This window comes from Sceloporus occidentalis, unplaced genomic scaffold, assembly GCF_023333645.1.
Source record: "Sceloporus occidentalis isolate IW3139 unplaced genomic scaffold, rSceOcc1.0.p SCAF_2, whole genome shotgun sequence".
Classification (NCBI taxonomy): domain Eukaryota; kingdom Metazoa; phylum Chordata; class Lepidosauria; order Squamata; family Phrynosomatidae; genus Sceloporus; species Sceloporus occidentalis.
In genome coordinates this window covers 101,788,023-101,813,886 of record NW_028316982.1, presented here as the reverse complement: position 1 = coordinate 101,813,886, position 25,864 = coordinate 101,788,023, and the positions used below count along the sequence as shown (strand labels likewise).

The window sequence follows — 25,864 nt, the reverse complement described above, 5'->3', positions numbered from 1 at the left end:
CTAAGAAGACATGTGGGAACTGAAGAGAAATTTGCTTTGAATAAAAATGTACTGTATATACTCATGTATAAGTCTAGACATTTTAGTAAAAAAATTGACCCAAAAAACCTAGATCGATTTATCCATGGGTCAATGTAAGTACTATATTTTAACTCTTATCAAAAAGGGAGCCATGCTTTGGTGAAAGGTGAGAACTTAATCTTTTCTTGGAGCACCTAAAAGAAGCATCGACCCCCCTCTACTCTCTGTGCTCATTCTAAAGGCTGGCTGGATGAAAGTTATGCCTGTGAAAATTTTAAAATATTTTTTTAACATCCTTTTCATTTGGTTCATCCTTTACATCCTTTGTTACCTGTCATTGAGTTTTACCCTTGACTTATCCATGGGTCATATCAAAATCCATCATTTTGGCCCCAAAACCTGCCCTCGACTTGTACATGAGGTTGACTTATATTCGAGTATATATGGTATGCATAAAATTCATTTAGAGAAAGGGTTGTATTAGCAATGGTACCTCAGTGCTTCTTTAACTCTTATTAAAAATGGAACCATCCCCTGGTGAAAGGCAGGCATGTAATCTGTTTTGGAAGCATGGACTCCCCTCTACTCTCTCATTCATCCAGCCTTTAGTATGAGCACAAACAGTTATGTCTGCTGGAATTTTGTAAGTTATTTGGCATCATTTTCCTTTGCTTCATCCTTTGGATCCTTTCTTACATGCCTGTACGTTTTACACTTCTTATCCATGGATCATATAAAAATCCATAATTTTGGCCCCAGACCTGCCCTTGGCTTCTACATGAGGTCAATGGTAATTTAGAAATGTTATATTTGTGGACAAAAAGTCCACTATCTCCCAGCTAAGATGTCCAGGTTTTGTGTGTGTATCTAGTCTTTGGGTAAGAAAATCCCAAGTACTTTTCTTATTATTTTTGAGAAGTGAGCTGAAGGGAGTGGTCCTTGGTGGAAGGGTGGATCTCCCCAGTGGGACAGATTAAAAGATGTTTCAGGAGATGGGGAGCTAGAGTGAAAATTGGAGAAGGATCCTGTACCTTTAATGGTTTTGCAGAAGAGTGAATTCAGCAGGTGTTGCTTATTACCTGGTTGCATTCCTTATTCTACACAACCATTAAAGATACAGGAGCCCTCTCCAGTTTTCAATCTGGCAACCCTATCAGGAGGTTCATCCAGCAGGCAGCCTGTCAGTAATTCTTGTAAAGATTGATTCCCCAATACTGAAAGCCATCCCCTAGCATGATTCATAAATGTAAACAAATTAGTGAAATCTAATGAAGAAGTAAGATTCTTCTCATTTACCGGGAGTCCCCTGTGCAGTGCTGCACTGAGTAGTGGCAGTGAAACATGGACTGGGTTCTTTTTCCCTTATGGGCTTTGAGAAAGCAATGGGATGGCCAACCAACAGGTATCAACCTGTTGGTCAGTGAAGGGAGAAAGTTTCATGTGTGATAGAGGCTTCATTCTGTAGAAGATAAGAAGGCTCCTGGCATGCTGACAGCTGGTAGATTATGAAGCAGCTCACAGATCCATAAGGATAATAAGTAAAGTCTGAGGTCTAGCATGTTATAGTAGTTTGAACACTGGACTATGACTCTGGAGACCAGGGTTAAATTCCCTGCTCATGCATGGAAACCATGGGTGACCATGGGCAAGCCACACACTCTAATCCCCAGAAAACTGTGTGATACGGTTGTCTTAGGATCACCATAAATCAGAAATTACTCGGCGGCACACAACAATAATAGATACATTCCCCTGGCTGCCTTCCATGACTTTTTACAGTAAACACCAGGGTCAGTTATAGGCCCTTTGGCATTTAGGCATGGTCCACATCTTGGTAAGCTGAAATGTACTTTCTTCTCATTACATTCATTCTGCAATGTGTAAAGCAACTCCTTAATTGATCAATGAGATGAGAGAAGAGACAGTTGCATGGTTGGTCCTTGCTTTCTAGAATTGCCCATTGGGCACAAACCTTTAAGGCAACACTCTTGTTTTCTAAAATGATCTGGAGATATCATGTCTACAGATTCATCTGCAGGCTAGTGGGAAAGTGGTTATCACTAACCTTTGGACTTGAAAGAAAGACCACAATCGGCCTTTCTTAGTGTGTATGAGGGTACAGAAGCACTGTGTGGGGTTAAGGGGAGAGGCCAATGGAAGAAATACATGGCAGATACTGAAATCCAGAACAAGGAGCCTTTGGCAAGAAAAAAAGAGAGATGGAAAAACAGAGGGAGAGGAGAAACCTTTGGATTTGGATTTGTATCACACATTTGAGCTTGGCTTTTGGCTGAAGTGGAGATGGAGCTATGCTTTCATAAGAAAAAGACCTTGCATTTCGGAAAGACATTTTGATTCATCCTGAAGTTGGTCTGCCACTTCCAAAGAATCTTTTTTTTTTTATTTATTTGCCTTGCTGCATCATAGGCGGACCAGCAAGTCCAAAGACAAGAAAGGCCTTCTTCTCACTATAAGATACTTTCCAACAGAATGTACCCTTCCTTCACTTCCCTACCACAGCAATGAAACCACTGTGGTATCTGAAGAACCTTGTGGATCTAAAAGTAAACACGTTACAAGCCACATGTCTTTCTGGTGATTAAAGAGGTCCCTTGCCAGGACCTCCACAAAAGATCTTCCTTGTACATTTATTTTATTTGCAGAAACATTCTGGAGGAATTATAAGAGACAGTCTGCATTTAGTTGTTCAAACCTGGGTCTCCAGAGTCTTGGTCCAGCACTCAAACCACTATGCCATGTTGACTCCCAACACAAAAATATACTTCCTATGCAATGCAGGCTGTCTCTGTCCCATGCAAAACTATCCATATTTGATGTTTGCAAAGTACTTCTCAACCATTATTTCAATAATTTATATAATAGCAGTGTCCCTGTATTGCATAGCAGGATGGGGGTGTGAATCCAGAGTGGATTCACCTTGGGTCACATATGAAAAGTTAACTGTTAGACATTGTAAGAGTGAAGGCTGTCCCTATGAGAGAACTCTCTCAAGGTGATGGGCTTCCTCCTTCCTTAAGATGCTTCATGTGCAAACGTGATTGCCACAGTGGCCAACTGGATGCCTATGGGAAATACACAGCACCTGCCTGCTCATGCTTCTCAGTAAATTATATAACTGGGCCCATACTACTTGTGACACTAGAAGAATATATATCTCCATTGTTGCCATGTATGGTCTTATTCTTTAAAGCCAAAGAAGTTGGTAGCCTTTAGGACCTTGGAAAAGTTACTTTTTGACTCTCAGATTCCCCAGCCAGCATAAAAGTCGTTGTCACTGACGGATTCTGGGTACAGTAATAAAAATATTTTATTTAATAAATACTGTACCCCCCCCCCCCGTAAATTATTGTTAAATCAGGAGCTAGACTCCTCCCCCCCCCAAAAAAAAATTGTACACATTTGGCTTGAATGAAGGGCTATATTTGCTTTTCTGTGCGTTGGACAGTAGAGGCTGCTGTTCTACAATTCTTCAAGGCAAACACTCTTAATTATTCCCATCTTGCTATCACTGTCCATTCCTTCTTCCGACTGAGATGTTCTGAGATAGGGCTCAAAGTGCCCCATCACTTTGATCTCAGTGTCAAAGCAGCCTGTCAGGGTTGCCACAAGAGTCTGGTGCAGGGTCCTTACAAGTTGTTGGGGATTTTGCACCATAGATCAATCATCAAAAAACCCACCTTCCTATCAAATGCATTGACATACACAAGTTGTCCAGACTGGCTCATGTGACTGAATGCTTCACTTACCAAACAAACAAGCAAATAGTTCTGCACACAGAAAACTAGACTCAGTGAAAAGTGAAGTCTTTCCTCTGACATGCCAGTTTTTCTGTGCAGGGAAGCTTACTTGTGTTCCTCTCCAGCAGGTTAAAATGATGTAAACCAGAAACCGGTTAACCACCTCAGTGTAGGTTTATGGTAACTTATAACGTGAAGGAACATTTGAGATCTCATTATCAAATGCTGATTTATACTGTAAGGTAGTAGGGGTTAGTTTTGTTTTTAATGCAGCACTAGATACCAAATATTGGTCGGGTGATCTGTCAAAGTGAATGTTCCAGGAGTGTTGAGACTTTATGTCAACATGTTCAGATACGCTTCATAAACATGGCTTCATGCAGAACGGGTACAGCAGAGATTTAATTTGTCAGAAGATTGAGGATAGTCCTAAATAATTTCCAAAATCACTAAACTGAGGAGTTTGGGTTTAGCATAGCTTGGGCTGGCCTAGGGTGGGCTCAGCAGCCTCTTGGTCATCTTTATTCATTTGGATTCCTGTCATCTGATAGACAAGACATGAATATCACTGGACAACAGCAGTAGGAAAACCATTCTGAAAGCAAAAGATTAGGCTAAAGACTCTACTCATGATCTGATAGCTGGCTGTTTCTCTCCTTCAGTAGAGATCTAACCTGTCAACTGGGAGATGAAAGGATGTGTGTGAAACGAGAGAAAAAAATTGGAGCTGGAATCCTGAGGATACTATCAAGAATGTGATGTAAATGATGAAATGGGCTGTTCAGTCCACACACCAAGCTTATACCACAATAAAAATTGGTTAAGATTCCACAAGCCAATTGTTTTTGAGACAACAGATATCCCTCTGGAAATTTTCTTGAAAAAAACATTTCCCCCTAAGATGAAGTTGCCCATGTTCCCATTTTAACACTTTATTCACATATAATGGAAATAGGCTAAAGGCCTATTTCCATTATATGTGAATAAACCTCACTGAACTAAATAATGTCTTATTTTTAGGATGAACAGGAGGAAAATATTGTCCTATGATTAGTGCCATCACATTAAAAGTTTTCATTTCCGCTAGTAAGCTCTTGAAGTACCCTGCAGGGATGTGGATATTCTTCTCAGTGTGTAGGTGGATGGTTGCACTAAAATAATGCAGTACACTGTCTCTGAATCATAAACCACAACTTTGGAAAACTCCTAGTCCCTCAATCCTCCGGAGATCCAAAAAGAATAGGAAAAGAATGCTCACCAGCAGAAAAAAAATGGACATAGGTAGTAGTGTCCTATTCATACTAAGCCTTTACTTAGTGCCTCTACAGTGCAATCTCATGCATGCCTGCTCTGAAGTAAGCCCTGTTGAGTTCAATAATGCTTACACTCAAGTATATGTGTATTAATTAGGTTTCAACCTTAATTTGCAAACAACAGAGATGGGAAATCTATGATTTTCCAGAAGCTGTTGGACTCTAGACTCAAGATCACCAAGGCCAATGATTAGAGATGATAGGAGCTATAGTTTTGCAGTATCTGGAAATTCTGTACCCATTTTGCTCCAGAAAGGGAGATGTGTGTGCAGGTGTCTTGCACATACACAGCCAATCCAGTTGCAGATATGTCTCTGGATGCACATTTTCATCTGCAACATAGTGCTCATAGTGCTAGATGGAGAAAGCAATAATATTGGGTAGCTATTAGGGGTGGTAAAAATATGTGCTGTTATTTGTTTTCCAGCCAAGAACATGAGTTTTGAGACAGTTAGGAAATCCCGTTGGCAAGAATAACATAGGAGCAACAATTTTATGACATTTTCATCCAGTGTTCACACAACCTGAAATACTTTAGTGCAGTGGGCTCTTGATATCTATGGGCTTGCCGTCAGCAGATTTAAACATCCACAGACAGCAAGACCATTGCTTTCAATGGGTGCACATCTTGCACCCAATATCAAGAACAATGAGACACAAGGTCCTGCATTTTTCCTTATCCACGCGGGGGGTGGGTGGGTGGGTGGGTTCAGAATAGATCCCCCACGGATACAAAGGGCAGACTGTAAATTATTATGTACAAGAACACACTTTTTGGTTTTTACAAAAGGTAGTATTTTTATGAAATTTGCTTTTTGCATGTAAACTGTGTTTTCACACACACACAAAAAACCAGTTTTCATGCAAACTGTGCAACTGTTTTAGAAGTACACATGGGTTTTTCATGCAAAAATCATGTTTTCTGTGCAAAGCTCATCAGTTTTGTACAATATCACCTAATAGGTGCTTTTGGAAACATGTAGGGATGAAACAGTTAAAGGTGTACATCCTAATAGCTATAGTTCTATTGTTTAAAGCTGTTCATTGTGCACATGCTGTTGTATATATGAGCAATTATACAAGATTTCTTAAGGTAAATGAGGCATTATGTTGAAATTATGGTCTCTTTTTTTCTAGAGATGCACACACTGAGTCAGATGCAGATTCAATCATACCTAAAATTGACCCACTGAATGGGATACAAGTTAACCATGACTAATGTAAGCCCGGTTAGTTTCCTGAGGTCTTCTGTAAGTCTTGACTGAGTCTGGATCCACCTCATTTATCCTCAGCTGGAGGTCTTTCATTTGTGCAAGTAATTTGTAGAAGGAAACATTGGCATGAGGTATACTGAAGAAGTGAGAAACTGAACAAGCCTTGTTTCCTTATTCACCCATCTGGCAGCAGAGGAAGGGAGCCTAGAAAAGAGCAACAGCACAGGAAAATACCCTTTGTATATAACTGATTGTGTTGTTCCTGGAAGTCAAGAGTGACATGAAAGGCAAAAGCATTTCCCAAGTTAGCATCAGTGTCACTTCCTAGCCAGTTGTGTTGGCCAGTTTGGCATTTCTCTAGCAGAGCTGCTTGTCCTTAGTGCTTGCTAAACAGGTTGGCTAATGTCTGGAAGTGTTTGGCTCACAAGGCCAAAGCTCTCTTTCATCCAGAGATCTGCTGTTTCTGAGCCAGTATGAAAAAATGAGAGCTAGTTACCCAGAATCAATCTATCTGTCTGTTTATCTATGCCAAGTGTCTGAATATTTCTGATTGATATATCCCAGTTTCTTCTAGAAAGCCAGCATAATGTAATGGTTTGAGCATTGGGCTAGGACTCTGGAGAACAGGATCTGAATCCCCACTCAGCCATGGCAACCTACTGAATGGTCTTGGGCAAGCCACACTCTCTCAGCCACAGGGGAAAGCAAAGACAAACCTCCCTCTGAACAAATCTTGCCAAGAAAACCCTGCAATAGATTCACCTTAGGGTCACCATGGGATAGGTTCACCTTCAAGAAAAGACTTGAAGGCACACAACAAGAATAGTTTCTTCTGGAATGCAGTGGTACTCAAACTTTTTACCCTTGTGACCCCACTTTACATCTGCATACAGATATTGTGCCCTCCACTTGACTTAGTATATGAATAAAAATATTTTGATTATTTAGCGTGCATATTTTCATTTGCACATTCATGTATATTTAGTTTAACATTTTTGTAAGGAAATATCATTCAGATTAGAATCGTTTTATTTAAGTGGATTCATTAACTCAACTCAATGCATGCATAAATTTTATACATAAAAAAAGTTTGGAAAGAGGAGTAGTAGGTTCAGGGCCTCCAAGTCTTGTGCACTCCTTGAGCAACTCTCACACCTCCCTGTGAGTTCCACCCACCATTTGAGAGCCACTGGACTATGACTCTGGGGACCAGGGTTTGACTCCCTACTTAGCAATGGAAACCCAATGAATGGCATTGGGCAAGTCACAGCCTCAGAGGAAGGCAAAGGCAAACCTCCCTCTGAACAAATCTTACCAATAAAACCATGATGCATTCACCCTAAGGTCACAATAGGTCAGAAACAACGTAAAGGCACACAACAATAGCTTCTTCTTATAAATCCTGCAATGTACTGTATTAATAACCCTGTAATCTTCCCACAAAGGAGTCTAGGGTTTCATATTGGATAGAAGCAGGCCTAATTCTCAAAGGGCCTGCTTTGCAGCTTCAAATAGAAAAGCTTTACTATATTGCCTTACTCTTTAGTGCCTTTCCTCAGTGGTGGCTGGTGGCTCTTATATCACTGGAGTGATGAAATAGTTCTAGGCTTTGGTCAGTTTCAAAGGAACTGCCTCAGATGCTGGGTCTATTTAGGAACTGGGTTTAGTGCCTGTGTGCAAAGCATCTGCCGTTGCACTATGGCCTCCCTCCAAAAGTAAAAGGATAGTACCACAATTACTATTAATTAGTCATGACTTCTAACGTGCATAGGCTTGAAAAGCCTGTGATTAAAATAATGAATTAAAAAATAATTTGACAGTTAATTTATTTATTTGCTACATCAGAGATTATTGCACTGCAATTCGCCTGCAGGATAGATGCAGGGTTTAAAAGTCAAAGACAGATTTTATCGCACTGCCCCATACCCCAGCAGTGTGCAAGCTGTATACAATCTGGCTTCTCCAAGCTTCTTGCACAGTTTTTCAAGGATGGGATTTCTGCATACTGCCTGGCTATGGGGCAGTGTGATAAAATCCATCTTTGACTGTTAAATCCCATGTCTATTCCATAAGTGAATTGGTGGTGCAATAATCTCCATCAATTACTTAGTTATGTATGTATTATTAAGTAACATCTTTGGCCCCAACCTGCCAGCCCTCCTTAAGAGCCAGCAGATGGACTGGGGAATGGAGGTCCATTCTGCTTCTAAGCAGTGTGCAAGGATGGTGATGTTTCCCCTTCCTCCTACCAGCAAGTGAGGCTGTGGCAAGGACTTGCAAAAAGGGTCTTGTTGTTTCTTATTGTTGTTGCTTACTGTTATTGTTGCTTACTAGTGGGGGGAGGAAACATCCTCCTCCTTGAAGCCCAGTGGAACTTCTTCATCCAATTTGGCTGCTGGCTCTTAAGGAGGTCTGTGGTAGAATTTATGTAGTCATACAGTAAGACTACATAGTCTTACTGAATGGTTATGACTCTGTAGCTCTAGGTTACTAATCCCTAACTGCAGTATTGAATGCCAGCTCTGTTACTCTGACAGCTTGTGAAATCACTGAATATTTTTCTGCTTGCCATATAGAAAAGAAATGCACTGAACAAATGTGTGTACTGCTCAAAACTGCCCTGAAATTATTTTTTAAAATAAAATTATGATTTTATATACCTAGCAACCAAGACTATGTTGTTCCTAATCATAAATAAGTCCCATTAGGGGCAGTGTGACATACTCCCAGTAAAGGAAGTATATGTGTAGGATAATAGCTGTAGTAGCATGATTTTCTTTTTGGTCTGTAATTGAAAAACCTCCAGTGGAAAATATGGAAAATGTGTGTGTATATGCCTTCAAGTTTCCCGTCACTTTATGGAGACCCATGAATTCAATAGGGTTTTCTTGTTGTTGTTGTTAGCTGCCTTCAAGTCAACCTCGACTCATGGTGACCCTGTGGATGTGATGTCTCCAAGCCCCCCTATCCTCCACTGCTCTGCTCAGGTCCTGCAAATTCATACCCATGACCTCTTTAATAGAGTTCAGCTATTTAAAAGTGTGTTTCCTCTATTTCTCCTGCCCTCTACCTTAACTCGCATCATTGTCTTTTCTAATGCATCGTGCCTTACTGGAAAAAAAAATACATTATTTCAGCTTAACATTTGGGAGCAAGGGGAGGATTTGGCATCTCCAGAATGCGGTAATTTCAGCCACATGCAACAATAGCTGTAGGTTTCATCCAGCTCTATTAATAGTCCTTTCCATCAGTCTGACTTTTAAAGCCAACTTCAAACTTAGCTGGGTGCAGGCTAGAAATAGCAACCTTTTTTGCTCTCTGTCTGCTTTGTCCCTTTTCCCATGCCACTCTGCCTTATTAATAGATTCTAAATGCAACCCTGCAATTTGCTGAAGGAATAAACAAGGAGTAAAATGCCCACATGACAGGAATACCCAAGTGGGGGAGAAGGCAGTGTAGGGTAGAGGTTTAATGGTACAGCAGGTCTTTCTGCTTTATGTGGATGGGAATAAGTCCCAAGACTTGGAATGCAGATGGGAAGCATTCTCTGGCGTCTGCCACTGAAAAGTCACACACACCATCTCCAAGGAAGAATGTCACAGCAACAGGGAGGCAAACTGTAGCCTGGAAAAGTTATGGTTTGGACAACTTCTTCTAGAATCCCCCAGCCTGGCTGAAGGGATTCTGAGAGCTGTTGTGCATAACTTTTTATTTATGTGCATAATAAAATCCACTCGGCCTTCTCCCCAGCCTTGGGTGTCCTCAGAGAAACAAAACCTGAAATGTGCTTTTATGAGGTTCTTTGCCTTTTCCCATCAAAAGATATCAAAAGAAATCTTCTGATGGGATCCATTTTCAGCCCAGCAGCTTCAGAGGGGACTTTCTCAGCAGGAAGCTTAAGAACTAGTTCAAAGCTGTTGTAAGCTGCTTTGGGTCTTAAGTTGGGAGAAAGATGGATATAAATTAAATTTATAAATAATGTGGCCCAATTCAGCATAGACTTTGGGAGTGGTTTAAATTCAATGCATATTGCTACCAGCCTCAACTACTGGAACAGTTTTTGTTTAGATAAAGCAGTCAGTGGGTAGTGATTGAACTCAGTCTTCCAAGGTGCCCAAAACATGTATTTTGAGGATTATTAGATTTAAAAAAAACTCGCTGTAAAAATTCTTCTAAGGTGCTCCATCCAGAAAAATAAAATAAAAAAATAGAAATAGAAATAGTCAAACACCCAGATGTTTTTATCCTCAAAAAAAAAATAAAAATGAAAAAATGAAAAAACCCAGTACTTTCTCCCCCTTTTCCATTTTCTGCAAATTTTGCAGAAAAAAACATTTTGCACAAGACATTATATTTTCTGCAAAAAAGGAGTCTTCTCTGTTGTTTTTCTGAAAAACATTTTTTTGCATAACTCTTTTTCCAAAATGTTCCCCAATTCAAAAACAAAACAAAACCTCCAAAAAGGCATGAAACGTCTTCTCATTTTGTGTGAGAAAATTAACTAAATGCAGATTTACATCCCTGCTGCAGACACCCTGAAGTCTTCCCTGGTTCCTCTTGTTAAGGCTGACCTCGAGTTCCCTATTCCTTGGCAAAACAAGTGAAATGATATACACAGAAGATGCCTTTGACAGAGATCTCTCCCATCTTTGCAGGCCAAGGAACAAACAAGTTTTAACACCAGCAGAACACTTTTCCTTTCATACCAAGCAAACATTCCAGCTAAAATCTCCATCCCAGCCCATAGGGCCAGTAGGAAAATATTTACACACTGGTTTAGCTGTTGAATTACTTTTGGGAGCATTCCTAGACCTCTCTGCTTATAGGTAAATAAACAAAGGGGTTTCTTTAGGATCACTTCACTGGTCTGCCCAAAAAACAGTGGGACTCACACATTCCCTTGCCACATAACATGGCTGCTCTCCTTGCTTTCTTCTCCCCATGGAATTCTTTTTCACTGTGGAGACCTCTTATCATATAAAGATACAGAACCTCTACATGCAAATGTATTATTTCCAAGCAAACTAAAATAGCAGTTTCTAGCAGAATACTGTTCATTTAAAGATGGGGTTTACACAAAGGGAGTGACAGCAAACTCTTCCACTTGATTTAAAAAAAAGAATACAGAATTGAAGGGTGGACGAGAGATAAAAGTAGGAGCAGCCAGCCCTCTATAGCCCTGAAAGACCAACATTAGTAGTTGAATAAATTCTCTTTTAATAACTTGTTACATATCTAGACATTTTGTGCTATGCCCTTGTATTCAAGACACATCTACTAAACAGGACAGTATATACCAGCCAGTTGCCCTCCTGATGTTTCAATTACAATCCCCATAATACCTGACAATTAGAAATGCTGGCTAGGGTTTATGGGAATTCCAGTCCAAATATCTAGAAGGCACTACAGTGTGGAAATGTTGCTTTACCATTAAAGGCAGGATGCCATGCAGGTACTTCTGTCCCATAATTTCTGGTTGTTGAGAAATACCTCCTAGTATGACCTATGAAGCATAAAAAGGATGGATTGAGGACTCAAGGATGGTCTGACCCCCAATATCCTTCCGTTACCACAGAGCGAATGTTTAGCTGTTGTGTGTAAGCCACATCAAGAACCTTAAATGTTGAGGGACCTGTTTCTGTACCAAAATACTCCCCAAAACATTTTTCAGCTCTTTTCATTGCCCCATGAGAACTGGATCAAAGAATATACGTCAGTAATTGATTTCATGTAGAATGTGGGAAATGTAATTTTAGAAATACAACTCCCAGGATCCCACCATGGGAGGTGTAGTCCAACAAGTAATGGTTCCAAGCTCTGGTTATGCGCCTCATTTGTTTGGGTCAACTCCTCCTGTTAGAACACAGACAGCCGTGTGAGAAACATACTGATTGACAGAAAAGGCAAGGAGGTGGGAGGCAGTGTTGGTGGCAACTTGCTTTTCTATCATCCAGCAAGTCAAAACACCAGAAGCCTATTCCCTTTTATTTACAAAGGTCAGTGCCTGTCTCACTCTCTCCTCCACTGAAGATGTGTTCATCAAGTTTCTAAAAAAACACTCCCCCCTCCAACTTCCTTAAATAAATACACTGCCACTGAATGACACCCTTGTGCTTGGGAAGGTCAGGAGATTGGCTCAGAGAGAGCTGGCTCTGTCTATTCCCAGGCTAGGCCTACAGAGGAGGGAGTCATTCTCTGTGAGATTCCCCCCCCCCCCAAGCTGCCAGGGACTCTCCCGCCCATCTCCTTTCATGGGTTTGCTGTTCTTACTGTGAGACTAGACTCGCCAATGTTAAGACTGGGCTCCATCCCCACTGGAGCTCTGCATACTGCCAGGGACTGTGTTTCTCGGAAGTGTTGAAGCATCTGACGCCTGCACAGTGTCAACATAAACTAAAATAAACATCAATATAAAATATCTTCAACCTTAAAAGACCAGAAAACTTCCTCAGCTGCCAAAATGTAAAAGTAAGGCCTCTGTGGGAAAATTAACCCCACCACCACCACACACACTTTGTTGCAGAGCTGGCTAACTCAAAGGCCAGAGGAATCTATCTTTCCCTTAATCGAAAGAGGAAGCTGCCACTGCAGTCCCCTTTTTACTGAGTCCTAAGTCGTATCCCTCAATTATGACATTCTGGTTCCACTTTAACTGCCGTGGTTCCAGCCTATAGAATTCTGGGATTTGCAGTTTGGCTCATCACACTACAAAGCCCAGGATTTCATAGGATGCAGCTATGGCAGTTGATGAGGAATCATAGAACTCTAACTGCATAGTGTGGACAGGCTTAAGGAAAAGGTAGGTCCTCTGGCTTGCAAACCCTCACCTCTTCACCAGCCACCAAAATACTTTAAAGACCAGTATCTTAATGGAGACCATCCAGCTATTCATGGGGGAAGACTATATACAGTTGGCTCTCCACAACTGCAGCTTTATCTTCTGCAGATCTGATCATTTGCGGTTCTCTCTAGGAATCTCTAAGTACTCCTGTGCAACTCTGCCAGAAGTTGACCATAGAGTTGGGCTGGAGAACTCTAGAAGATCCTAGGGAAAACACTGCTCTAGGCATTTTGTAGTTCCTCCAGCATGATTCTATGATCAGCTTCTGGCAGATGTTGGCCACAGAGTTGCACTGGAGGACTGGAGATTCCTAGAGAGGTGTTCTCTTAGGTAAAAAGAACAGTGTTTTTTTATTTGTGGTTTTTTCACATTCATGGGGGTCCTTCGTTCCTAAACCCACCCAACTAATTTCACACACACACAACAAGTCCAAAGAAGCAGAGGGTGGAGGGACCACTGTAGCTCCTGATTTCAATTCTGGACAGATGCAGGCATGCTTAAATCCCATTGGTTTCCACTGGGCTTAAGGATACAGATGTGTGCATTAAATTATGACTCCTTTGTGTTTTCCGCCATTGTAAAATGATATACAATGCCTTTCTTTTCTCCGGTACTTCTCCAGCACTTCATTTCAAGATCTTCAAATATAAGCCAATGTGCACCACACCCCAAATTCCCTTCCTAATGTGACTGCAACCAGGGTCGACCACCAACCCTTCACTGGAAAATAATCCACTTCCTGCTCAGAATGCAACAGAAAGGATAACGTTGAGCCATGGATATTGAAAATCCTATTAGGAGAGGGAACCGTTCCCCTTATCTGTTACCAAGATAACTAATGCTATTTCCAGCTCCAAGATTACATGGCGAGAATAAAATTCAATTGTTTTCTGCCCAGTTCCTTTCTTTAAATAAAACCCCTTTATCCCCTTTAAATGATTTAACCACACACACTTTTTAAAAGGAAAAGGCAACATGTTCTCTTTTCATCAGAGCCAAACTTCTTTTAATTTCATTTCTATATCTGTTCCCTGGGACACATTCTGAGTCTGTTTTTATTTATTTTTGTGCAGCTTTCATCCCTTCCAATAAAGTATTTTCATCTTCCCCGCCCCCAATACAATAAATAAATAAACTTACTGCACAGTTTACAGTTCAAGGGAGGAAAAAAAACAAAGATAGAAACGTTCAAAACAAGTACAACTTTGCAGATGTCAGGAAGTAGTGGGCTTGTTTTTTCTAAAATGCCACAGCTGTTGTACTTCAGTTTAAAAGGTAACATTTGAACAGACAACATGACAGAAGGGAAAGCACAAACAAAACTAAACAACAGCAGAAGCAATACATTTTTATTCAGTAAAAGGAGTGCTGGTTGAAATGTCTCATAAACCAGAATAATCTCTGTTGGAGAAGGAAGTGTTTAAGGTATCCTGCCCATCTGAGAAGTGGATGCTGCTCTTCTGGTGTATTTCGATTCAGAAGCAAAACCTGTCCAGAGGGTGTTAGAGGGTTGTTGTTGGTTTTTTTGTGGATAACAAGCCTCTCATATAGCCATCTACACTGACAAATTGTGGATCCTGTTGCCCTGCAGTGACCTACACTGCTGCTATATGAAAAAGAACTCTAGTCACTTGCAACCTTGGTGGGCTGTGCCCACATCCATCTCCTTTGCTTGTGTCTACTGTATATTTTAAAATACAAAGAAACAGGGCACAACGTAGGCCAGATACATTTGGGTTTTGCTTAACAAGTCTAGAAGATCAGATGTCCAGAGTAAAAGTAAACAGATACAAGAGGAACTGGTAACCCAAGAGGGCAATGGTGCAGAAAAATGGAACTAATCATAAGGCAAAGGGGCATGAAGCCCAAGGGATCTAGGAGTCCAAGTAGACCATAAATTGAACATGAGTCAACAGTGCGATGCGGCAGCTAAAAAGGCCAATGCAATTTTAGGCTGCATCAATAAAAGTACAGAGTTTAGATCGAGAGAAGTAATAGTGCCACTGTATTCTGCTCTGGTCAGGCCCCACCTGGAATATTGTGTCCAGTTCTGGGTACCACAATTCAAAAAGGACATTGAGAAACTGGAGCGTGTCCAGAGGAGGGCGACTAAAATGGTGAAAGGTCTGGAAACTTTGCCCTATGAGGAATGACTCAGGGAGCTGGGGATGTTTAGCCTGGAGAAGAGAAGGTTAAGAGGTGATATGATAGCCCTGTTTAAATATTTGAAAAGATGTGATATTGAGGAGGGAGCAAGCTTGTTTTCTGCTGCTCCAGAGAACAGGACCCGGAACAATGGATGCAAGCTACAGGAAAAGAGATTCCACCTCAACATTAGGAGGAACATCCTGACAGTAAGGGCTGTTCAACAGTGGAACACACTCCCTCGGAGTGTAGTGGCATCTCCTTCCTTGGAGGTCTTTAAGCAGAGACTAGATGGCCATCTGTTGGGGATGCTTTGATTTGGATTTCCTGCATGGCAGAAGGGGGTTGGACTGGATGGCCCTTGCGGTCTCTTCCAACTCTATGATTCTATGATTCTAAATAAGGAAGCTGTGAGATTTACTGGTTAGTAAATAGCAAACAAGGAAGAGTTTGGAACTATCTAAATAAATGTACAGTATTTGTAGTAAATTGATGTTAAAAAGTTACAGTAAATCCACCAAACAATCAACAGTCTACATATAATGAATGTGTGCCCTATACAATTTAATAGTGACAGATGTGAAGAACTGTTATAAACTGTTAACTGTAGGAAGACCAAGGGATCTAAACAAGACTTAAATAAAACAAGAGCCAGACATGTTTTGATTTTATCTTCTATCTTAATGGCCAAAATTAAAATTCTTCCCTTCAGACTCAGCCTGAAGTGTTAGAAAACAACTGTATGGTTGTATTTAAAATACATTGTCAGAATCCTATATCACCTTTTATTTAGCATAACTCTATGTGTACTTTGCTAAATAGCAAAGGCACTAAGAAACTCTTTAGTGAATGGCAAAGATGGTGAATTGCAAAGTATTGGGACATTGGCAAGAGTGTCCAATGTGCACCAGGACTGCAATGGTGCACAATGCCGGTTCTGCTACATAGTAACATAATACCAACCTACTACTAGATATGGATGTCACAAAACTGACCAGTTCTAATTCCTGCATACTCAAGTCTCCTTATGAAGGAATTCAGCCCATGCAATCACTTAACCAACTACAATTCAGCATTCACCAAACAGATCAGTGCAGACTTCCTCACAGAGTAAGAATAAAAATGCTTCTCACCTTCAACATCCATAGTTTCATTTGGTCCTTGTATTACTGAAAGTTTGTTTAGATTAATGGTCAGCAATCATAAAAAGGAGGAAAGGACTAGGGAAAGCAATGTAATAATACCTTTAATAATAATTGTTTCTTGTTCAAGCATGCACTTTTGGGATATATTCCAGTACAGAGTGATATCCAGGCCTCAGGATAAAAAGCCTGGATGTACGGTATCTGAGGAGGAAGCTGGTTTATATCCATGAAAGCTTATGCTAAAATAAAAAATAAAAATAAAAAAGTTAAGGGTTCTGCTACATTCCTTCTCTTCACCCTCCCCTCCCCACCCCCTTTTTAAACTGTAAGAGACTAATATGATTGCTTCTTTGAAAATCTTCCTCCAGTTAAAGATTCACAGCCAATGGACCATCACATTTATTGCTGTAACACTGTATGGACTACATATTGTAGACATTATATATGGACTGTTGGTTGTTTGGTATATCTACTGTAACCCTTTAACACTGATTTACTACATACACACTTTTATTTTTATTTCCTGACTGTGTCTGTCAGCTATTTACTAGTTCTGTAAGTCAGGTCCTATATTCCTTTTTTTTAAACGGTGTGATGGTTAGGCCATGCAGAACAGGAAACGTGTGCATCATGCAGTTCAGAAAGGAATGAGTGATCCTAGTAGGAGTAAGTTCTCTTAAGTGTGGTGAGAAAGGGAGAAATGATAAGCAACCCATCAGAAGTAGCCATACATGAGTATATGGTAGAAAGTTAGGATTGGTCACCAACAGAGGTATCCCAAGTGAAATCATGCAAGGAAGAAATCTTTTCTGTTCCTCCTCCTAGACAACTGATGCAATCAATTTGAATGTGAAAACTTATTCCTTATGCAGCAGCTGGAAACTGGGTATGAGCCGATGCCATCTCCCAGATGCTTTCAGCATGATCTCATGAAAAGGCACACAAGTGTACTCAGAAGTTCTATAGACCTTACTCCTGGGTTAATGGAAGTTGATTAGTTGCAACCCAATGTCTTAACTTTGGCAGATATTCTATAAAGAGATAACTGTCCCCAAAAGTCACTTGGGGGGGGGGCGCTTTTATTCAGAAACATAATCTTTTTAAAAACTTCTTTATACTATCAATTTCTATTTAGAATGGGATGCTTTTATAAAGGGTGGAGGTGCATACATATGTGTGAAAGAGGAGATGGTTATACAGCTATTCCTGCCACAGATGTGCAAAATATTGTTTTCAGATCACTACCTTTCAGGAAACAAGATCACAAAGCATCCCATTCTTCATTGTTCTGTGTGGCTTAGAATAAGTATGGTCTGTCATTCATCACTCCTGCTTCCCCACCCTAAATAAAGAATGGCTTCATAACACCTAAGCATAACTGCCTCTGTCTGATTGGCTATTTCAAAAAAGAAACAAGAACAGATGAAGTATCTCCCTTCAAAATATTTTATGATTCCAGTCAACTGAGATGGATATTATCTTTCCTGGTACCAAAGTCCTGGTACCAAAGTAAATTAGCATGGCAGGACAGTATTAACATCAGTGCCTGCTATAGTTAATAGATCATCCCAGTACATATTTAATTCTGCATAGAAAAGTAACATGGAGCATGAGTGTATTTAAGGAGTCACAAAACTCTACACTGTTTTTGATGCTTCAATGAGAACAGCTTCCCCTCTGTTTTATGTTCATCTGGGATGTATTTCCAAATTTCTGTCCACATTCCAGACACTATAAGTATTTCAATAAGTGCTTCAGATTAATAGGAGTGCCTAGGGTGTGTTAAACATTCATTTAGGTATTTGTTTATGGTTTGTGGGCCTCTGGAGCAAAAAGTCTGGAAGCCTATAGTAGAAAGGGATAAGAAGAATCCCTGTACTGTGACAGGAAACTGTGTTTCTTGCTATTGCAGAAATTATTTCCACTAACTATCATTCAACCAGTTACACATTGTTTTCTACCTCCACTAGCCTTCCCCTTTGTTCTCTTTGTGCTCCAGCGGCCTGGTTTATACAAAACAATTCCTCTCCAAAACTGTAGAGAATCATTATTGGCTGTTTCCAACCAGCACATTAAAGGACACAAAACAATTACTGGAAGAGTGAGGGGTGGGAAAATACAATTAAAATCACAGCCTTGAGTCACCGAGACTAGAAAGAAGCTATTGTCTCTTAACTCTCTCCAGACACTGGATATGACTGAGTAACAATTGATTCAGAGACAAGTGAGAAAACCAGACAGTAGACTTAACACACACACACACACACACACACAGAGAGAGAGAGAGAGAGAGAGAGAGAGAGAGAGAGAGAGAGAGAGAGAGAGAGACTGACTAGTGGACTGTGGCCACTGAGGAAGGCTGATCTCCCAGAGATATAGAAGGAATAGAATTCAATTTTCCTTTGAACGTTGTTTTCATAGCCTGCTTTTTTTTTTTTTAAGTCATTTATCCCATGGTTTAGGTGCAAAACAAGACAAAGCAAAATAATTGCATGAAATTGTCTATTACTGTAGGCAGGGGCATCTTCAGCCCTACTCCATGTCTTTTCTTCCCAGTCATCTTTGTGAGCCAGTCACATCTCCTCAAGCTTAAACAAGGCATCAATTTATCTGAGTCTCAAGTAGATCATGTACAAAACATCCTCCGTCTAAACAATGAAGTCGTCCAGGTTCCTTTCTGACAGTTCTGTTAAACACCTTTCCTTCTTCTCTTCCTTCCTGCTTCCTCCACACCTTTCTTACACTCCCCAAACATCAGCTTAACAAGTTCTTTAAGGCTGCCTCAGGCAATATCAGTGCAACACTCTTTTTCACAAAATTCTCAGCAGGATGAGAAAGCTATTTCTTTCCTCTTTTTAAAAAGTGTAAATGTGTTTTCAAAAATAGAGTATTCGCTTTCTCTCACCCACTTTGCATGTTTTGTGAGGAATGGACAATGATTCCACTGAGGACATGGGCATGAGGTAAGGAGATTAGATCTCTGCGTTCAGGTTCCACTCTGTGTCAAACTCTTTTTGACAGAGTTTGTCCATTTTATAACCCAATGGAAAGCCTTAAATATGTCAGGAAAATATCATCTGCTCCCAGGAAAAGCATAAAGCACTGTGTTTGAAGAAAGAACACAAAACAAGGTAGACGTTCAAGGCAAGCTTGCCATGAATGGCTTCTCCCTCAACCCTTTCTGCTATGTATTCCTTTCTCAATGATTTCTTGGTCCTGACTTTTTCAGTTCCACAGAACACTGCAATATGGGGGAAAATATACCAGCAAAGGCCACCATTACGTGACCCAGAAGGTCCTCCTCTCCTCTAGCAAGCTGATAGACCGATTTGTAAGGGCCTCAGGACTACTGGCCAGCTTATAACCAAACAGGTTCATGGCTGGACTGCAGACACTTTGCACCACCTGGGCAAGCTTGAATGGGATGCTGAATCGCCATTTTTCAAATTGTTCAGAGGAGTTTTTCTGGGTTGAATAGATGCCGTTGCTATCCTGAGGTGCCTGAGTATTCTTCTGGATCCACTCCTCCACCTGTGAGGTGATGGTGATGCCTGTAAATTTATACATCTCCTTGGCTTTTTGGAGGGGAGACCTGGCAATATCCTCATAACGGACTAGCATGTAGCGACCCCGAAGCCATGCTGGCTGCCTCAAACCAAGTTCAGCTGAGAGCCGGATGCTCTCGCAGTTCCCCCGCAGCCTCTGTACCTCTTCCTCATTAAGCGGCGCTTCACCTTCAGTTGCCCATTTCTTCCAGGTCTCATACTTACCTGAGAATGCTACCATGCGAGAAGCCAGCACTGCCCGAGGGTCACGTACTAATTGAATTATCCTCATGTCCAAACGAGGGTCTTCAACTAAGGGCCGCAAGAACTCAAGCTGCCGGATCCGCACTGCCTTGAGGGCCATGTGTTCCTTACGCAGGCAGGCCTCCGCAGCCAAAGTTACATTTAGGGGGCCACAGCGGCGGTTCTTGCAGTGATACTTTTCAAAGACTTTCTTGACAAAAGGTGTGCAGACAGGCTCCTCACACAGTGAGCGGCTTGAGCCACGCCGAAACATAAACTGCGTCAGATGGTCCTCTGGGAATGGGATTATGAAGTTTTCCAAGATGTAGAGATCACAAAGGAAGAGCTGCTTCAAAACATCTCTGTAGACAAGAGCTGACCCCACAGCATTAGCACCGCCAGTCTCAAAGGAAACAGTCCTTTCGATGTGCCACAAAGGCTCAAAGAGGTAGAAAATGTTGCCTTGTTGGTTGAAGAATTCCCCTACAAAGGAAGAACCAGTGCGGGTGGTAGCCATCAGGAGAACATGCTTCCTTGTCCCTTTAGCAGATGCTGGTGGAGTTTCTCTAGTCCCTCCAAGCTGCAATGTGACATTCTGAAGCCGGCTCTTGAGCTGGGAGAAAGCCAAATCCAGCTCACTGAGGGATAGGAGGGAACCATTTTCTGACAACACCAAGCCAGAGTCTGTACTATTGGCTTCCATCAGGGAAAGTGGAGACTGCTTCAGTTTGTCTGACACCCTATGAAGAAAGAGAACAATATCACCAAGACTAATAAGAGAGAGAAAGCATGTAGTTTTTCAAAATACCTGAGACTTCAGAAGGAAAGTGTAAACTGTCTTTGAGAAAGAAGTAGCTCAGTGATTTATCACGTGAGAAAAGAAAGCCAAAATGGATCAGGAGAGTAGCAGCTTTCTCAATGCCTCTCCACACGCTGTTGAAACATTTCCATTCTCTTTCAGACGAAGACTGTAATAAAAGTGTACCTTTTGTAATGCTGGGAAAATCCGTTTGGCAAAAGGCATACTTTTATTATTGCCTCCCTCAGGAAGGAGAACAGAAGTGCTACCACAGCATGCAAAGAGACAAAGAGAAAGCCGCTGCTCTCCTGATCTGTTTCAGCTTTCTTTCCTCATGCAGTAAGGCTCTCAGTTTTTCTCATCCTTAAGACACTGCTCTTCTCTTAGATTTTTGACTTCAGGGAACACATTCCCTAGTGAGTTATCTGTCAGGGATCAGTCACAAAATCCCAATGCAATGCAAAGGATCTCAAAAGAATAATATAGGGAATGTGTTCAAATTATGTAAACACAGTGGCTAAGCATGTTTGACAACAGTTGACTCAAACAACCTCAATCCAATTGCCTGTCCAAATCTTAACTGTCCCATTGAATCAATCAGACTTACATAAATGTTGACTTGCCAGATTTCCAATGTTTCAAGAGGTCTACTTTGGTTGGGCCTAGCACAGAAATTTAGGCTAAGGAAAGAGCTAGAAACACAGCTTGGAAGAAGTTACTTTTTTCTTTTTTTTACTAAAACTCCGAGAATTCTCCAGCCATAATGCCCAACTCTAAGAGCTGTAGTTAAATAAAAGGTAATGTTTCCAAACTCTGACCAGAACACAGTAGTGGAATTGTTGCTTCCCTGATAATTCTAACTTTTACAAAGGTTAATTTATAAGGAATCCCAAAGTACTTTGAAACACAATTTCAAAACCTTGATCACAAAATCAAAGCTTGGAAATGTTAACTTTTGGGTCTCTCCAGCCAACATGAGCACTGGTCATTCTGGGACATGAGTTCAAAAATCCCCCTCCTAAAACAGCCTTTTCCAAGCTCTGGCCAAGGACATGTGTCCAAGTACCAACTTGGAAAGAGGGGCAAAGGAGGGGAGAAGTGGGAAAGATACTGTCCTAGGCACATTTGTCCTGAGTGCAAGGAAATAGGAACACAAATAAGTTGGAGAGGTAAATGTTTTCAGCAACTACAATTGGACTTCAGTATCTGTGGACTTCCATCCACAGATTCAACCATCCACGGACAGCAAGCCCATGTTCTCCCCAGTGGTGGTGCATGCACATGGACATGCCGCCATTAGGAGCAATGAGTTCTATTGTTCCTAATGGTCGTGCAGTCACATGCACACACTGCCACTGGGGACAACAGGGGCTGTCCCTATTGGTGATGTGGCTATATGCACATGCCACCATTGAAGTCCCAGAACTTGAGCATCAGTGGATTTTGGTATCCATGGGGGAGGGGGTGGAACGGATCCCTGCAGATACTGAGGGCCAACTGTACTAGCATCCTTCCAGAACTATAAGGAATAGACTCTATTTCTCATATTTTAATCTGCATTTGTCTCTTTCCCTCATTTACCCTTATTTAAAAAAAAAAACTGAAAAGAAAAAATTCCCTGTCACTTCTCCATCAATATCTGCCGCCTACCTAATAGTATTGTAAATTCCTTGTCCCTTCCCCTTCAATACCTACCATCCCCTGAGAATGCTACTTACATAATGGCCACCTCTTATAAACATTTCATCTGTATGTTCAGCTACATGTCAGTGAGAGAAAAAAATCATATGGAGATGCTTAGTAGATGGTTAACTGTTTTGCACTTGGTTGTATAACACTCCTGGCAATTAATCCTGGTGGCATCCTAGCATAGTGTAGTGTTGTGTAGTAGTTTGAGTGTAGGACTAGGACTCTAGCGATCAAGGTTTAATTCTTCACTCAGTAATGGAAACCCACTGAGTGACCCTGGGTGAGTCACACTCTCAGCCCCAGAAAATTCCAATGATAAGTTAGCCTTAGCGTCGCCATAAGTCAGAAACAACTTGAAGGCACACAAGAACAACAACCTAATATTAGCATCATGACATTACTATGATTCAAACAGAACTTCTTCTATTCACTTTCCTAAATCGCTATGAGTATGAAGAGGGAGACCAGATGGAAAGGAGGAAAGAACAGCTATACTTTTAAACCTGTTCACAAGAGTGCTGCTTGTCAGACAATTCTCCTCCTCTCTGTATCAGGCTGTTCAACTGGCCCATTAATGAATTGTGAATTCTAACTCTGTATATGTGTTTAAAAGAGTGATCTGTCTGCATTCCTGAGTAAAAAGGCAGCTTAATTCAGACTGGGAGGTACAGATATTTACCTGGATCCAAAAGGCTGGAGAGATGGTGGTAGCAAGTTTGGACCTGAAAGTTCGATAAGATAGAGCGCTAGCCTGAAGGCTCCACTAAGGATACAGAGAAAGCCTTTCTTCCACTATAGCTCTCCTTTTCCCCCTACCTTGATATGATGTTGTTCTCCTTTTCAATTATGACAAGTGCTACCACAAACACCAGGAGGATGGCGTACTTGCTCCTCATTCTCAGACAATGTAGCAATTCCCAGAAGTCTTGAGGTAATGTGTGTCCTTTATCCATGGAGAGAGAGGAGAGTGTTCAGGGGCTTGCCAGAGAAAGGCTTTTGTCCCAGGTGGACAGAGAAAATAAAGTCTTCCTCTAATTCTCCTGCTATTCTTCAGCTACCCAGAAATTGTTGTTTTGTGCTGTCATGAGTGCTGCACTGTCATCCTGTAGAGAAAGAGGGAGGGAGGGAGGGAAATGGTGTGTCATAAGCATTCTTGATATGCACTGGGGTTTGGCACATGTGCTGAACCACATACAAACTTCACACAGTTTCCTACATATGATTAGATAATTTTGTCTTGCATGGCCTAGAGATGGGATGCTCTGATGAAAACTCTGATGAAATATTTTCTCTTTTGGAATGAATGTAAAGCTTTCCACAAAAAAGTTTTACTTGCATAAAATGAGAGAAATGGTGTAGCAGGAAGATGTGTGAGAATAGTGTACATGACTGGAGGCCAATAATTCCCATGCAGACTGGGAAATATGTACTGTAACACTAAAACCAAGATGCCTTTCCACATCTAATGAGAGCTGCTATTTTCATGAAAGGAGAATCCAGGTTGCCCTTCACCGTTTGTGATTATAATATATTACTGAAGAGTTCAATATTTTCTATGTTAAAACTTTTTGTTTCAATATGCTGCTAGTCTTTGTATTTAAACACACCGTTGTGATTGTGACTGTATAATACTCTTCAGTCCCAAAATGCACTGTATTTTGTTTAATACAAAATTTGTGGTTTATTTTCTCTCCCTGCACAGTAACCTCTCATATGACAAAAGCTAAGGTGCAGGTGGTTATGTAACATAAGGCACAACAGTACACAGATCTTTCAGGACATTCACAATTTTATTTGTACAAATAGTTTTATTATATTTTAAGCTTTCATAAAGATGCCAAACAGTACAATTTTATATGTGGGCTATGTTATGAATGAAGCATAAGTTATGTAAAGCAAGCTTATGTTTGCTCTGAAAATAAATACTGGATAGATTTCCAATTTTTCCTGGAATATCTTCTTTTTTAAAAAAAATCCCAAAATGTTCCAGAGGAAACCAAAATTCCCCTGCCACCCATTGCTTCAAATTTTCTACAAAGTTTACATCTCTAGAGCAGGGCTGAAGAAAATATTTAAGCTTGAGGGCTTCAGGGAAAAAAGCACACTGGGTGCTGTTAGTTAGGCCAAAATGGGTACATAGCTGATGTATGGCCAATAATATGTTTGCCCTTCCCCAGATTCAGATATAGAGACAGATGTCTAAGACCTTTATGAGCCAGAATGAGCAAACTAGTAGGCCATATTTATTCTCAAGTTGCCCATTTCTTGAATGAGGGGTACTTCACTATGGAGGGTGAGCGTAGTCTTTATGGCATGTCCCTTGAGACCACACTAGTCTTCTCTTCCACATGATACTCTACATATCTTGGACCAAAACTCTATTCAGTCCCATCCAGCACACTCAGTGGTCTGACACGACAGAAGTTATAGTCCAAAACAGCTGCAGAGAAGCTTGCCCCCAGATAATGAGCAAAGCATTGTTTGAAGCTCTTGCCTTGAAATAACATAAGTAGATCCCCCTTGAAGTAGATTAAGCTGGATAGTACAATTTCATATGGAAAATATATGAAACTCCTCTTACTTTTTTTTTTTTTTAAATACAACCAAAATATTTTTCAGACACAAAGCCAGCACCATCAAGGGCTTTTAATCTGGCCTTCAAGAATATGCATGCTTACTCTTATAGTGTTGCTTTTGATAAGGGGTAGCATTCTAATTGTTGTTAGACGATCATTTGTTATTTGATTGTTGTTAGGCAGTTTTTCTAACTTATGGCAACCCCAAGGAGGGACTATCATGGAGTTTTCTTTGCAAGATTTGTTTAGAGGGGGTTTGCCAGCACATTCCTCTGGTGCTGAGAAAGTATCACATGCCCAAGGTTATCTGGCAAGCAGGGATTGAATCCTGGGACCTGTTCATACTATGTTATAAACCAGTTTGCAAACCAGTTTAAAAGAGGGTCATTCACACTTGTACTGGGTTTTCCTGACCTGAATTTCAGGGTGGTCAGCACAAATCCCCATTAACCCGGGATGTTTGGAAACAGAGATTTTAGAGTGTCTTTTCAAATGAACCAGGGGCTGAGGGGGTGGGGTTTGCTATTGATTCAATTTGGAGCAGAGGAAGAGGGATTAATGTGCAGCAGGTGGAT

At 40.9% G+C, this 25,864-nt stretch overlaps 2 protein-coding genes across 5 annotated transcripts in view; both read right to left on the bottom strand.

Annotated features, from left to right (window-relative positions):
- LOC149318784 (ferroptosis suppressor protein 1-like) overlaps nt 1–25,864 on the bottom strand; it is a 103,625-nt gene that overhangs the window by 23,008 nt on the left and 54,753 nt on the right. The gene's annotated exons all lie outside the window — the stretch shown is intronic.
- Nucleotides 14,147–25,864, bottom strand: part of LOC149318783 (carbohydrate sulfotransferase 3-like) — a 66,524-nt gene continuing 54,806 nt past the window's right edge. For 3 of the 4 annotated variants that reach the window (XM_089510447.1, XM_089510446.1, XM_089510448.1), the window contains 2 exons: nt 23,530–23,816; nt 14,147–20,965 (listed from right to left, as the gene is read on the bottom strand). In XM_089510447.1, the coding sequence (XP_089366573.1) occupies nt 19,717–20,965; nt 23,530–23,666 (1,386 nt within the window). In that variant the 5' untranslated portion in view covers nt 23,667–23,816 and the 3' untranslated portion in view covers nt 14,147–19,716. Of the gene's footprint in view, nt 20,966–23,392; nt 23,817–25,864 lie in introns of those variants that run through there. The other variant, XM_089510449.1, reaches the window with a different exon arrangement.